At 43.3% G+C, this 16,553-nt stretch overlaps 1 protein-coding gene and 1 pseudogene across 1 annotated transcript in view; both read left to right on the forward strand.

Moving 5' to 3' along the window:
• Nucleotides 1-16,553, forward strand: part of LOC143934139 (kinesin-like protein KIF18B) — a 99,151-nt gene that overhangs the window by 23,556 nt on the left and 59,042 nt on the right. The window contains exon 7 of the mRNA XM_077457499.1: nt 14,833-15,009. Coding sequence (XP_077313625.1) covers nt 14,833-15,009 — 177 coding nt within the window. The remainder of the gene's footprint in view (nt 1-14,832; nt 15,010-16,553) is intronic.
• Nucleotides 2,462-2,618, forward strand: LOC143934658 (5S ribosomal RNA; annotated as a pseudogene).

Consider the following 16,553-nt stretch of genomic DNA (forward strand, 5'->3'; position numbering starts at 1 on the left):
GGGCTGGTTATCACAGTTGCAGTCCCATATTTCAGCAGGTACTTCTAGACAGCAGCTCCTGAAGTCTTTTTTCCCTTCTGTACGAGGCAGTGGGCTTTTTGGCGGATGCCTCCGTGGAATCAGTAAAACTGGCCACTGGTAAATGCAGCAAGAAGGGAGGTATGACTTGGAAGAGTGACTCTGCCTCCAAATTTAAAACTTTCTGGGTTACCCTTTTCGGATGACCACTTGTTTGGGCCAGGCCTCCAGGAGGCGTTGGAGCACCCTCAGGATAGAAAGAAAGCGTTTCCTGAGAGAAAGAAGAAGTCTGAGGGCAAATATTTTTTTTTTCGAGGCTCCAGGCAACAAGGCCAGCAGGAGAAAGATGGCTGTCCCAAAAAACATTGGATGGGTCATAAAGGCAGTGGAAGAGGAGGAATCCTATTTAATCCTCCTCAAACCACCTCAAAGCCCCAATGACTCCTGTGTCCCAGTGGAGGGGAGACTGGGGGAATCCCTCCCACAATGGATAAAGTTCACTTCAAGTCCATTCATTTTGGATATTATAAGGAACGGTTACCGACTGGAGTTCAGTTCGGTTCCCCTCTCAATCTTTCAGATTACTCAGTAGCAGGGTCAGGGGGTATACTCCCATGTGTGTGTTGTGAGAAAACCTTCAGGAAAGTTCAGACAGATCCTGAATCTCCGGCCCCTGAATCGGTTTGTACAGTACAAACGATTCAGGATGGAATCTATCTTTACTGTAACCAGCCTCCTCTTTCCAGGATGTTATATGGCCACAGTAGACCTCAGGGATGCCTATCTACATATCCCTATACATCAAGAATTTCAGAAATTCCTCAGGCTGGCAGTAAGGATAGATGCAGAAATTCTGCGTTTCCAGTTCCAGGCGCTTCCTTTCGGTCTATCGACGTCACCAAGAATTTTCACGAAGGTTCTAGCAGAGGCCTTAGCTCCATTAAGAGTCAGGGCCATTACAGTGATCCCCCTACCTGGATGATCTCCTGTTTGTGGCCCTCTCCTTTCAGCAACTAGAGAGAGAGTTGCAGGAGGCCCAGAGTTTTCTTCTATCTCTCTCGGGTGGTTAATCAACCGGGAAAAGTCCCAGCTTACCCCAGCACAAGTGGTCCTCTATTTGGGGTACAGGATATCCTCAGTGGAGATGAAGACTTTTCTCCCGGTGGAGAAAATTCTGAAAGTGGATCAGGCAGTGGCCCAGCTTCAATCCAATCAGCTATTCCCGATCAGAGAGGTGATGAGAGTCCTGTGCCTTATGACGTTTTGTTTCCCAGCGGTTCCTTGGGCAAGACTGCATCAGCGACCTCTGCAAAATCTCATGCTGAGTTGCTGGGATGACAGAGGGCAAACCCTAGATCAACCCATACGTATACCGGCAAAAGTCAAGAGGACTTTATGGTGGTGGCGGGCTCATCACAATCTGGAGGTTGTAGAGTAGGTACTCCTGCGCTAAAAGGGAATATACATATATTCTATAGGTGCTGCATCCACCGCCAGGGCCAAACTGTTACCCAAATGTACGGAAAAATGTAAAGGTGAGCGGTGTTGCGCTCCTAAAAAAAATTATTTAGAATTGAGGCTCCTAGCGGATGCTGGTTTAGGGAAATGGTGACTTAATAAAGATGGGTATTAATTGGGGTTCATAACATAATTATCATGTATCCAAATACTAATGGGTCCAGATAGATTACTATCTGGTTTCAATGAGGTATTAAAACTAGATCACATCAATAATAAAAAAAACAGTAAATTGATATAAAATCCAAAAAGATATAGATAGACAATAATTCTGTGCAAATAAACTAAATAAATATATAGATATTAATCAGTGCCACTAATTGATGTGCAAAAAAGCAAATATATGGCAGAATTGTGCAAAATATGCAAAGTAAATAAATTCCAGAGTGGAGTGTGGCGCTCTTATAGGGTCCACTGTGCAAAATAGTGCAAGTGTGACAGTGTTTTCCAGGGACACTGAGTGATATTAGTACTCTTCGGTGACAGTGTGACTTTTTAATGTGGCAAAAATCTTCAGTGTCACTGACACTCGTGGCTGTGCTAAATCATTACCTTACTGCTGTAAGGTACACAGCATGTAGAAGAGGAGAGGGGGGTTAAGCTCCTTCAAATTGTGGTGTTCCTGCGCGTCCCTACTGGGTATGCAGCAGAGCCTGGGGGGGTCCTTTCGTTCTTTTTCCGCTGAATCGATGTCTCACATTCAGTATGACGTGGTATAAAGTGGGGATAAAGAGCCTACCATGGTGTAGTATTTTTCAGTCAGATGAAGTTTATTAAATAAAATTATTGATAAACTCACATTTCCATATGTAGGTCGCACAGTGTAAAAACGAGCGCCGAGCTCGTACCTGACTCTCTTCCGGTGTCTGTATGCCTCTGTATCCTACGCGTTACGTCACAACACACGTGACTTCGACTGGGATGATCCTACGGCCACATCACCCTGAATGCGCCCGATCTCGTCTGATCTCGGGACTACGGCCACATCACCCTGAATGCGCCTGATCTCGGATGCTAAGCAGCTTTGGGCCTGGTTAGTACCTGGATGGGAGACCGCCTGGGAATACCAGGTGCCGTAGGCTAGGAGGTGGAAGGAAGCGCTGCAATCTTAGACTGTTCATGAGCGCTAATAACTTGGAGATCTGGCACCCCCAACGGACCAATTAAAGGGACCCCCCAGAGGAAAACCAGACAGCGACACAGGGGCTCACACTGTGTCAGCGCGTTCACCCCTGTAGGGGGCAGGTGATCTAGTGAGGGTAACGAGTACTTTTTTTAGGTACACGTGTTGGGGGGATCTTTCTCTTTGAAGTGGCAACTCCCTTTTTTTCCTTGCACTATCAAGAATTTATTTGGACTGATTGGCTAATCCTGAGTTGGATTTCTACACATTATATTTTATTTATTATGTAATTTTGTTTTTCACTATAGTTATTAACCCCTAGTGGGTTTGATGATTACTTTTAAAATATATTTTTCACCATCTATTTCTTCACGTTTTCACTATTTTTGCGGAGGAAATTGTTTGTCACATTTTATGGACTATCGCACGAGGAGTTACTTATTGCGTGTATATTAATTATATTTATTAGAGGGTCACAAGCACTTAGCATATCATCTATGCATGTATAGAGTTGAGTATATATATATATATATATATATATATATATATATATATATATATATATATATATATATATATATATATATATATATATTGTATATAAATACACATATTATTTTTTTTTTATTATTATTTTTTTTTTTATATACGGCACATATTTCATAAAATTAGCCTATTATCAATTCTACCATTCTAGGGATTTCAAGGGTATAGCGCCACATCTACTTTTTCTTCATCTCTTTTAAGACGTGGTGTATGCCTGATTCCTGTCCCGGAGGGAGGAGCCCTATGTCTGAGGCTATCCTAGAAAAAGAGTTACCGGTAAGTCTAACTCCGGTTTTCTCTCACAAGCATCTGGGAGCTGACAAAGGCACACCTAGCTGGACAGCGCAGAACTTGGTCAGGGTGGTGAGTCCTGCGGTGGGGGCCCCTCAGCCTGCAGCAGTTAGGAGGGTGGGGCCATCGCTGTCCCCAACAGGTGGCAGACAGGGTAGGGTCAACATGGCTTCAGAAACTGGTGTTTCTTTCCACAAAATCCAGGCAATTGCAACCGGTTCGCCTGCAGACAGTAGAGGGAGATGGTGCATGGGCACAAAGGTGGTTAAGAAACGGCCCCTGTCCTCTGGAGAGAGCTCTGATGCAGACTCGGGTCCCGCTGAGGCTGGTGACCCCTGCTCTGTCCTTTCAGATGGCGCTGACCAGGACCGATCGGACAGTAAGGATGAGTCCCCGTCCAGGTCCGTGCGCAATAAAGCACTTGTTGGAGCACTTCTCACGGCTGTGCGTGATACCCTGAAAATTAGTCGGAGGAGGAATCCAAGTTGCCGATCAATGTGCTCGAGCTGCGAGCAATCAGGCTATGTCTCTCCACATGGTCGATGAGGCGTCCGATCAGGATCCAGTCAGACAACGCCACGGCGGTGGCACATGTCAATCATCCAGGAGGAACAAGAAGCTCACATCCTTCAGTGAGTGGGCAGAGCAACATGTACCGGCCCTATCGGCCATTTACATCCTGGGAGTGGAGAACTGGCAGGCGGACTACCTAAGTCAGATGCGGTACCCAGGAGAATGGGAATTGCATCCAGAGGTGTTCAGGCTACTGTGTCTGCGATGGGGCACTCCACACGCGGATCTTCTGGCCTCCCGTCTCAATCAGAAGGTGCAGAGATTTGTGTCCAGGACAAGAGATCCTTGGGCAGATGCACTGGTGGCTCTGTGGTCTATACCTGATCTATGCCTTTCCTCTGCTAAAACTGTTGCCACGTCTGCTCCGCAGAGTGGAGGCCGAGGGGATTCCAGTAATTCTGATTGCCCCAGCATCCCTGGTATGCAGACCTAGTGCGCCTGGTGGTGGTTGCCCCCTGGCGACTGCTGTTACGAGAGGACCTGCTGTCTCATGGTCCGATTCTCCATCCTGCTTTACTGTTGCTGGTTTTAACGGCATGGCTATTGAGAGCCAGGTGTTGAGGAACCAGGGCCTTTTGGACTTGGCGATTCCAACTATGTTGAGAGCACGGAAATCTTCTTCTCGGGAAGATATATCATCGTACCTGGAAGGCCTACATCTCCATGTGGGAGAAGAAAGGATGGCGACCGCGCTCCTATTCTATATCCAGGATCCTGCTGTTTTTTACAGCAAGGAGTAGACCAGAAATGAGCTTTTAAGCACCATTAAAGGACAAATATCAGCTTTGGCTGTCTTTTTTTTTTCAGCGACCCTTGTCGTCTCACACTCTGGTGAGCACTTTTGTTCAAGGGGTCCGACATGTAGTTCCTCCGGTGCGTCCACCGATACCCCCATGGGGTCTGAATCTGGTGTTATTGGCTTTTCAGAAACCGCCATTTGAAAATATCAGAGAGATTCCTCTGTTGACCCTTTCCCAGAAAGTGGTCTTTCTAGTGGCTATTACATCAGCCAGGAGCGTTTTGAAACTGGCGGCCTTGTCTTGCAAGTCGCCCTATCTGGTTATCCGCAAGGATAAGGTGGTGTTGCATCCGCAACCTTCTTTTCTGCCAAAGCTAGTTTCGGCGTTCCACATCAATGACGACATTGTGTTACCATCTCTTTGTCCTAAACCGACACACCCGAAAGAGGTGACCCTCCATTCCCTGGACGCGATCCGGGCTCTGAGGGTTTATTTGTCAACTATGGCTCCCTTTCGGACGTCAGACTCCTTGTTTGTTTCGATGGCTGGTCCGAAAAAAGGCATGGCGGTCTTATCGGCCACTATTTCTAGATGGGTAAGACAGATTGTAGTACAGGCCTACGCCTTGAAGGGGTAGGTGCCCCCCTTTCTGGTCTCGGCCCACTCCACCAGGACGATTGGTACGTCTTGGGCCTTCCGACATCAAGCGTCCGTTAGTCCTCTCCTGAAGGTGGTGTAACAACCCAATGGTCTAAGAAAAGGAGCTGTGTCTGTCGGTGAACTACAGAGAAAAGGATTTTACGGTGAGTACAAAAAATCCTATTTTTTGTTTTAGTCTTCTGCAATTGTTTTTAGTCCTTTTTAGTCGACAAAATCTCCAGTACATTTTAGTTGACTAAAATTGATTGTGTTTAGTTAAATAATGCATTATTTTAGCATTTTCTAGAATTTCAAAGCTCCGTTTATACAGTCCAGGAGTAATAAAATCGAATATGTTATTATGTATGGTATTAAGGTTTGAACTCCACAGATTCAGATTTGGACGGTCTGAGGAGGCCTGTAATGCTGCATAGTCAAGTAGCACGATTAATCGTTAAGAATCTAAATCACGATTCTTTCTTTTTCCTTCCTGATCTTCAAAACAGCATTTCACAATTCTTTCTAACAAGTTCAGAGAGTTATCACAGCTGGAGAAAAAAAAAATCCAGTCTGCCAATTTTATCACAACATAGTGGATAAGTATAAACAAAGTAACATTTCTTCTTGGATCAATGGAATGAACTTCTGCCTGTAGATGAGGGAAGTTTAACCACCTAAAAGACTAAACCTTTTTCTGGCACTTGCTGCTTACAAGTTAAAATCAACATTTAACCACTTTACGACCAGCACACGACAATGTACGTTCATTTTTTGAAGAGAGATATCTCGGTAACGGCAGCAGCTGCTGCCACAACCGAGATATCCATCTCTTCAAGCGCCAGTCGCGTGTACGATAATGGTGGTCTCTTGCTGGCAAAGACACAGAGCACATTGATGCCTTTTATAGGCCTGTGAGGCCAATCAGCACGGCATACGAACAGAGGAACGAGGGACTCCCAGAACCACAATAGAGGCAAGCCAGAGAGCAACATAGTGGCTGATACTGTGAAGGCTGATCCACCCCGGACGGGGACATAACTCTGGTGAGAGCAATTGCATAAGTGGTCACAGAGCACCGGGAGCAACAGTTGAAGTCACCTTCCCTCTTCCCTTCACCTCCACTTGTAGAGGATACCCCACTACTTTTCTCATTTTTTAGGACACCATTTTTTGGGACATTATTTACCATCAATTCTATTTTCATTTTTTATTTTTACTTTTCAGTTTTAGTGTTATTTTTATTTTATTTTAAATTTTATCACATTTTTTTCACCTTTTTGTATTTTTACGCATTTTTATCCTATGTAATTACTTTTGCACGTACCTTTTAACCACAGTTGCACCATGTGAGGATCCAATATGTGAAACAGATAATCGGACTATATATATTATATATTTTATATTCCAATCTTCATACTATTGGTTTTCACCTTTTTACCCTTATAGTTCCTTTTTTTTTTCACATTACTAGTGATTGTATTTTTGCATTTTGACATTGACACTTCGTTCACTGGCACTCTGCACTTTAATATTGGCATTTAGTAACTGTATGTTGCTTTAATTGATCTATGACTCATGAATTTATGATTCCAATGACATGTATGGTTTCTAAGATATAATGATCGTTTGTTGACATCCATTGATAAGCACATTTATACCAGTTGGTAACACATATATTTATTTTTATTTTTATCTCTATTTTATTTTATTATCCAGCACGCTGGAAAATTCCTGCTTATTGCTTATCTGAATTTTAAATTTTAAACTGTATAGCGCCAAGCCTATTCCCCCCCCCCCCCCCCCACTTTACCTCTGTTTCCACCCACATTGGGTTGAAATTAAAATAGGGGCCGCTCTTGCCAGAATCACAATCCATAGCGCGACCTAAACCCCCCCCCCCCCCCCTCGCTCTTATATAAAAAAAATTGGGCTAATTTTACTGTGTTTTATTTTTTGTATTAAAAAAAATGAATTTTTTCCAAAAAAACTGCGCTTGTAAGACTGTTGCGCAAATACGGTGTGAAAAAAAGTTTTGCAATGACCGCTATTTTATTCTCTAGGGTGTTAGAAAAAAAACAATATATAATGTTTGGGGGTTCTAAGTAATTTTCTAGCAAAAAAAAAAAAACTGATTTAAACATGTAAACGCCAAGGCTGAAAAAATAGGCTCAGCCCTTAAGTGGTTAATGCTATAAAATTACTCAGAACCCCCCCAAATAATATATTGGCAGAGACTGTAGAGAATAGAATGGCGATTGCTGCAATATTTTATGTCACACTGTATTTGCGCAGCAGTCTTTCAAATACAATTTTCTTTTAAAACAATACGCTTTAACCACCTCAATACAGTGCACTTACACCACTTTCCTGCCCGGACCAAATTTCACCTTTCAGCACTCTGACTGACAATTACTCAGTCATGCAACACTGTACTCATATGAAACTTGCGTCCTTTTTTTTTCCCACACAAATAGAGCTTTCTTTTGGTGGTATTTAATCACTAGTGTGTTTTATTTATTTTTTTGTGCTATAAATGTAAACTTACATTTTGTGGGGGGGGGGAAATGCCCTTTTCTTTTTCTCTCAAAATTTTGCTAATTAGTAATTTTTCTTCATAAATTTTGGCCAAAATTTATACTGCTACATATCTTTGGTAAAAAATAACCCAAATTTGTGTATATTTGGTCTTTGTGAAAGTTATAGTCTACAAACTATGGTGCCAGTCACTGAAAATTGATCACATCTGATCAGGCCTTCAGTACATAAGGTGTATCATTTATTGAGACACTAACAAGTCAGGAAAGTGCAAGTACCCCCCCCCCCCCCCCCAATGACCCCTTTTTAGAAAGTAGACATTCAAAGGTATTAAGTAGCATGGTGAGTTTTTTTTTTAAGTTGTAATTTTTTTTCCCCACAATTCTTTGCGAAATGAAAATTATTCTTTTTTTTTTATTTTTATTTTTTTTACAAAATTGTCATATTAGGTTATTTCTCACACAGAGCATATGCATACAACAAATTACACCCCAAAATACATTCTGCTACTCTTCCCGAGTATGGCGATACCACATGTGAGACTTTTACACAGCCTGGCCACATACAGAGGACCAATGTTGAAGTAGTACCTTTAGGTGTTCCACGAGCATAAATGACATCTCATTTCTCAACCACCTCTTACACTTTTGAAGAAAAAAAATTATACCATTTTGGAAAGCAAACACCCAACGTATAATCTATGAGGCATAATGAGTCTTTTGAACGGTTCATTTTTTTTCCAGAAGTTTTTTTGAAAATGTGGGGAAAAAAATGAAAATACTTTTTTTTTTTTTTTTTTTTTTATATACACAAAGTTCACTATTTATAAGATCTCTCTAACACAGCATGTATATAGAAAAAATTACACCACAAAATACTTTCTGCTACTCCTAGTGAGTATAGTGATACCACATATGTGAGACTTTTGAACAGCCTGTCCACATACAGAGGACCAACATTGTAGTACCTTCAGGCATTCTAGAATAATAAATGACACATTTCATTCCTACCTATCACAATTTGAATGTCCTGAAGCACTAGGACAGTAGAATTACCCACAAAATTACCCCATTTTGGAAAGCAAACATCCCAACATATATTCTATGAGGCATGGGCTGCAAATGGGTACTCGGGTACTCTGATGGCCTGGTGACGGGTACTCGGATGGCCCGGTGACGGGCACACTCTATTGGGGGAGGGGGGCAATCAGTGTGGTTGGTGTGTACTGTAAGCGCTAATGAGATGTTACCACAATCTCCTTCTCACACACGATTGGTGTGTGAGGAGAGCCAGGTAACATCTCGTTACCATGGTTTGTTGACATTTCGTGATCGGCTGTGAAAGGATCACAGCCGATCACGTGGGTAAACAGCAGGCCAATGGCAGTGTTCCCGGGAGCACACCGCCACCGACGTGCGCACATGTGCCGTGCACAGTGGGGTGGAACTTCACCATGGCCAATCATGTGCTAAACAGCCATGCCCAATGGCTGTTCACCCCCCTCGGTGGTGAGCAGTGTCTCTGTGACATGCCACCAATGAAGGAGCAGGGATCCGTGCACACGATCGTGCGCATTCCCTGTTTAAATGGGAGGATGTCATATGACACCCTCCCGCAACGAGAGCCACGCCGCCTGGCCGTCATATGACAGCTGGTGGTCTGCAGGCAGGTAATGAATAAAAAAAAAAAAGAAAAAAGCAGTAAAGTTAGCCCAATTTTTTTTTTTTTTGAATAATGTGAAAGATAATGTTACGCCGTGGAAATCTCGATCTTTATTCTGAGCAAAAAAATTGTGATTCACATTTTAGCCAAAATTGTGCAGCTCTACTGCATAGTGGTCTGGGGAGGCCTATAATGCTGCACAGTGCTGAATAGTGGTCTCGGGTCTGAGGGATGGCCTGGATGGCACTGCCAGTGGTCAGAGGAGGCCTGTAATGCTGCACAGTGCTGGATGGTGGTCTGAGGGATGGCCTGTAATCCCCAGTGCCCTTAATGCCACTAGCAGTGGTCAGAGGAGGCCTGTAATGGATGGACGGTGGTTGGTAATGTACCACAACTGTTATTACTGTCTGCTCTGAGCGTCTGGCTGCGCGGTCGTCTCGGTCATTGGGACTTGGGAGGCCTCAGCCTGGCCGGCCTGTAATGCACAGTGCTGCTCTCGCTCTCAGGTCTCTGGCAGTCGTCTCGTCGCGGTGCGCTTGCTTGCTGGGAGCAGATTGCGGCAGGCGAAGCTCTGTGAAAACTGAAAATTTGTTCACGAGGGTAGACATTCCTGCCTCACATTTTCGTCCCATTTTCATTCATTAACGAATACGGTTATGATTTTTTTTCGTTTAGTGTTCATCACTCTAAAAATGCTGCTGAGGAAATCTTTAACTAAATTAGCGCTGCTGCGGATAATTCTGTGGGTGTCATTAACTTTACATTGACACTCCCAGCAGTTATCAGATCTCAGTGTGTACCACTGTGTGACGTGGGTGAACCAAGCCGAAGTCACAGAAAACCTGGAAATCTGCTTTTACAGCCACCGAATCATCCCCTTCAGGTCTGGTATGGCAGAGATGAAGTGTTTGTAAAGTAAACTTTTGTAAATGGTTCAATGGGCAGTGGTTTTGCACAGACCAGCCCCCGATTCTCCACTTCTGGGGTCCCCTGCCGGCCCTCTCTGCTTCTGCTCTTCTCCATGTGCCACCATAGGAAGGCGCTTCCTATGGTGGCATGCTAGCAGGCTCAATCCCACGCCCTTCTTCCTGGATTTGATTGACAGCAGCAGGAGCCAGTGGCTCCCGCTGCTCTCACTGAGTCCAGTGAAGAGAGGGATAGTAGCTGCTGCTCTCGGGCACTGCACTGGATCGAGATCGAGCTTAGGTCCATTTTTTTGGAGGGGAGCTGATAATGCATTAGGGTAAAAAAAAAAAGAAAAATCATACTTTACAATCACGTTAAGGGGATCCTATGCCAAAAAACAAAAAAAGTGACGTGAGGTCCCACCCGAAATCCCTATCAGAACCTTATCCAAGCATGCAGCTTGGCAGATCAGGAAAGGCAATGAACGAGCTGCACCCCCTCCCCTTTTGAGCCATACCAGGCCTAATGTCTTTAACATTGGGGACTGTATTTCTGTGCAACACAAGTCACATCGGAAATTGCACTAGTGTGAACCAGGCCTAAATCCAAATAGGGGCAGGGTTTTCTGGCTAATATATGTATTCGTGAAAAAAAAAAAAATGTATTTAGTGTATTTTAATCGCAGCTCGGGTAAATACTTGAAATCGACCTTCCTATAAAGGCCTCCTATAACTGGACTGAAAAAGGGCAGGCCAACACTGAAGTGAATTGAGGTGATTACTCGTCCGTGTACTGTTATTCCTTTGTTTTCCTATCTACAGACAGGAAGGGTGTTCGTTTAAATGATTTATTATTTCTAGAATACTTTCCTATCCTTTTTTTCTTTTTTATTATTATTTTTTTACATTTTTATTTATCTTGAATGAGTCTGCAACCTTTTTCCACTCAATGGCCGTATTCAATGTATGTGAAAGCATGGAGGGCCACATTCATTTGCTAATAGATGAAGATAATAATAACATACCCAACATGTCATGCTTTTAAAATTGCCCACACTTGTGGAATGGCGTAAAACTAGTATAAACTAGGGTATTTAAAAAATCTCCACGATTTAAAAAATTTCTACAGGTTACCAGTTTAGAGTTATAGAAGAGGTCTAGTACTAGAATTATTGCTCTCCTAACGATCGCGACGACACCTCAAATGTGTGGTCTTAACACACTAACTGACAACCAGCCGCTATCGTTATACGGCGGCAAGTTGGCACTGCTGACTGAATCACCGTATGTGAATGCCAGACGCTTTAAGAGATATATAGGAGGCATGCGTGCCAGCCAAGAGGTGCCAGAGCCGATTCGCATGGCCAGTGGCCACGATGTCCGCCGGTGGCTTTCAGAGAGCCAGAACAGGGATCTGTCAATGTAGCAGACAAACCCCCTGTTCTGTCAGGGAAGTAGAGAGATCTGCTGTTCCTAGTCTGGATCAGGAACAGCGATCTCTCTGTTCCCTGTCGGTACACTGCCCCCACAGTAAAACCCCATACACACTATTCGATTTTTCTGATGATTTTTGTCTTCAGATTTACAAAACCATGCAGTGCAAGGGCCTGCCTGATTGCATACAAATTGAAACTCTTAAGTTTGACCTCATATTATATGGTTTTGGTAAATCTGAAGCCAAAAATCGGCAGAAAATCGAATAGTGTGTATGGGGTCTTAGAAACCCCTACCTAGGGAACACTTAAGAGACATATGTGTGTTTTTTTTTTTTTTTGTTTTTTTTTTAACCCATCATACTCAACTAGGTGGATGCAGCTTTGGTCTGATGCTGCATCTTTACCCAGGCACCTCTGCACTGAGAACCGAGCCACCGGACTGATGGCTCTGTTCTCTCAGCACCCTGAGCGGCGAGCTGCTGCCTGTCAGCCACTGAGCTGTGGAGGGGTGGGGAGCGGCCATCTCAGGCTCACAGCAGCTCGCTGAGAGGCTGAGGCAGGCATCAGTCCAGGCACCTGGCGGATCCAGACTTTATGCCTGGACTGATTCCAGTGGCGTCAGCAGAGCGCAGACTTCAGACCGATGTCTGCTAAAAAAGGGTCGCAAGAGTGCAAAACAAATTGCACTCCTGTGACCCATAGGGGAAGTCCAGTCAAACGAGCTCTGGCTGGACTTCTCCTTTTAACCCCTTCCTTGCCAGTGGCATTTATACAGTAAGCTGACTATTTTTAGCTCTGATTGCTGTATAAACATCAGCGGTCCTAAAGTGTCCGATCTGTCCACCACAATGACGCAGTCACGCTAAAAATTGCAGATCACTGCCAGTATTAGTTAAAAAGTAAAAAATTGATGATAAAAATGCCATAAATATATCCCCTATTTTGTAGAAGCTGTAACTTTTGCGCAAACCAACTCTTATACGCTTATTGCTATTTTTATTTTATTTATTTTTTTAACAAAAACATGTAGAAGACATATTGGCCTAAACTAATGAAGACTTTGCCATTTTTATTTTTTGTGCAAAAAAAAAAAAAAAAAGTTGATCAAATGCCACCAATAGAAAGCTCTATTTGTGGGGGGAAAAAAAAGAACATAAATTTTGTTTGGGTTACAGCATAGCACGCCCACGCAATTGTCAGTTAAAGAGATGCAGTGCTGTATCGCAAAAAAAAACCTGGTCATTAAGAGGGCAAATCCTTCCAGGGCTGAAGTGGTTACATTTGCAGGCAAAACTTGCATATGCATTTTGGAATTGGGAGCTTTTACTCCCAAGTTTGGCTGTTTTGAATACGGTCATTTAAAAAATAAAAATAAATCGGGTGCCTTTTAAGTCTTCTGTAAACCTGAAGTGATGTCATGACATCACTTCTGGACTACTAAATCCAAAACCCAATCTAAGCTGATTCTGGCTTCATTCAGGTCTCTGGCCAGCCAGCGGAAGTGCAAGTCCCCATCTGCCACTTGAGGATAACAGCCAAGCGACTTCTTGGCCGCATTGGTTATCCCAAGAAAGCCAACCGCCGGCTCTACAGAAAATGTCAGAATTCATCACGTGCACTGACGGGCCGGACATTTAGCAGTGGTGGTCCGGTTGTGTCCCGTGAGCCGTAAGTTACCGACCCTTGTCTTAAAGTTTGGGCACATAGGAGGTGAGGCTGTTGTCTTAAGCTGGCCATACATTACACATTTTTCTTATTCAGGTCCATTAGATTTACCTTCAACTATATAGTGCAAGATCTGCCTGATTGCATACAATTTGAAAGTGTTTAGGTTTGACCTTATATTATATCGTTTTGGTAAATTTAAAGGAAAATTGTCTAATGTATGGCCAGCTTTAAACATGCTCAGTAGAATTTCATACTGGGGCCACTTTGATTCCATTTAAAATGCATCACAATATGACTGCACTGCACTGAAAACATGCGCAGTATTGCTTTGAAAATGACTGAGTGTGTCACTTTAAAGCTGACTTTAAAGTAATGAGAATCTCAGGGTAGCTGTAATAATAATCTGCACCATGTAAATCCTGTCCTGGTGACTGTATAGCAAAGAAACTGGCAGCTGAGCGATTTAGGTGATCTATCTGCTCTCCATGTCCATGGAAAGTGCAGAACAAAGCAAATGAGCTAGATTGGCTCACAGCACTACCCCCCTCACTCTCCCAGTTGTGCCGCGTACACACAATCGGAATTCCGGCCTGAAAAAGACAGATGAGAGCTTTTCATCGAAAAATGCCACTGTGTGTATGCTTCATCGTAATTTAGCTGTCCGAATTTCCTCCAGCCAAAAATTGATAGCATGTTTTCAATTTTCCGAAATTGCGACCGTGTGTATGCAATTCTGACAGGCCAAAAATCACGCATGCTCAGATTCAACTACGAGACGGAAGCTATTGGCTACTGGCTATAGAACTTTTTTTCCAGTCCTGTCGTACGTGTTGTACGTCACCGTGTTCTAAACGATCGGAATTTGGTGTGACCGTGTGTAGGCAAGACAGCTTGAGCGGAATTCCGTCGGGAAAACCATCAGAGATTTTTCCGAAGAGAATTCCGATCGTGTGTATGCGGCATTAGAGTGCTGCTCTGCAGGGATCACAGGGGGCTGATATTGACACCCTTTCCATCACTTGTTTTTTGTAAAAGCTGTTGTAGGATCTGTAAAACAGAACTGGATTAAATTGTGATTAACATGACTTGTGTTCATTTTTAAGCTCTAGGTGGCAGTGCATGAACAAGCCAAGTGATTAAAAATGTCTTGACTTTTTTTTTTATATATATAAATCTAGAGCAAAAAGGCTCACATTCCCTACAGAGACAGTAAACTGACCCGGCTTCTTAAAGACTCCATTGGAGGAAACTGCAGGACAGTCATGATTGCTGCCATCAGCCCATCATCTCTGAGTTATGATGATACTTACAATACACTTAAATATGCCAATCGTGCCAAAGATATTAAACTTTCGGTGAGTAGCTATCCGATCTATAAAAAAACATTGTTGCTTTTATAATGATTGCTGAATTGATTGAAATGCTAGTAGTATCTTGTGAACTGAAAGACATGTTTCCTTATTAGTGAAAGATATCCAGAATCATTTAATAAAGAGTTGTAGTTCCTCAAACCTGCCAGAAACCCAGTAAATTCAAATAAACTGCATAAGCTCAGATCAATTTCAGGGTAATCTATATTGCTACAATTGCTGGATCTAAAATTATTAAAAATAAAATTTTTGGCATATCTTGACTATTTATGTAACAACTTAAATTGTTTGTTAACCCAAAAAATACAGATTCTGGTCCCTTAAAGCAGATTGCACAATTGTGTAATCTGCCCCCCTCTAAATTGTAAAAAAAATCCGTCCCATTATAAGCTGCCCTACTCTGCTGTCCCCTCTCTCTCCCCTCATCCCCTTCTTGCCTGTCTCTCCTCTACTATTAAAAATAAAAGCCTGCAATGGTCACTGCCAGCCCCTCTTACTAGAAGCTGTCATGCCACACTATGCAAGTCCTTAGTAAAAACGAGCAGTCTAAATACCTCTTTAGAGCTGTCTTCAGGCTGGTCACGTGACTCAACTTTACAACTACGAGACAGAGCTTCTGCGGAGGAGACAAGCAGATACATGATAAGCCCCCCCCCCCCCCCCGGCTGACGTCGGAGGGAGATCACAGCTCCTCCCGCAGAAGACATCCATAGGATCTGTAAAGCTGCTGCGAGCCATGTGGCCGGCCTGAAGACAGCTCAAATTCGGTATTTAGAATACTCGTTTTATATAGTGTGCTATGCCAGCCTCTAATGGAGGGGCTGGCGTAGTCCTATTTGAATGGGTTAACAAACCCTTTAAACTTTGCTCCTCCCCTTTGTTTCCTGAAACTCCCTATTGGTGGTATAATTTTGTTGCTTGGACAGTGAACCTGTACTAGGAAAATCTGCCAGTTGCCCGACTGTCCAAAGATTGGAGTTTATAGACTTCAGTACTTGAAGTAATTGACCCAGACCAAATATGCTGGTCGGAGGTACTGACTTTGCTTTTTGCTTGCTTGTTTCTGGACCGTAATTCAGATGGTCTGAGACAGAAATCTGGTATCTTTAGGAAGTAGCTACATATGGTTGCTCCTATTTTTTTCTTATCTACCTCTCAACCAACCCCAGCAGATTTGCTGCTACAGAGTGGCCATTCTCTGTCTGCCTGTGTGTGTGTCCGTCTGTGTTAATCTGTCTGTATACGTGATTCTGCACCTTCGCCTATGGGGCGCACCACTTCTGATGTGATTAGTCACAGCAGATGCTGATCAGCAGGGTGCCGGGCCAATGGATGCCCACCAGCTGATCGGCAAGGAGAGACAAGACAGAGTTCTGCCTGTCAGCGGGGATGTGATGCATTTTTTTTCAGGGAATAAAATCCATCACTTCCCTTAGTAAAAACAGCACACACATTACAAACACTGGTTAGGCACATCTTTTAAGCCACTGAACACCCTAGATGTTTAACCCCTCCCATCCAGTGTCATT

Source organism: Lithobates pipiens, unplaced genomic scaffold (genome assembly GCF_037356315.1).
Source record: "Lithobates pipiens isolate NorthernLeopardFrog02 unplaced genomic scaffold, aLitPip1_a1.2 Scaffold_27, whole genome shotgun sequence".
Taxonomy (NCBI): Eukaryota; Metazoa; Chordata; class Amphibia; order Anura; family Ranidae; genus Lithobates; species Lithobates pipiens.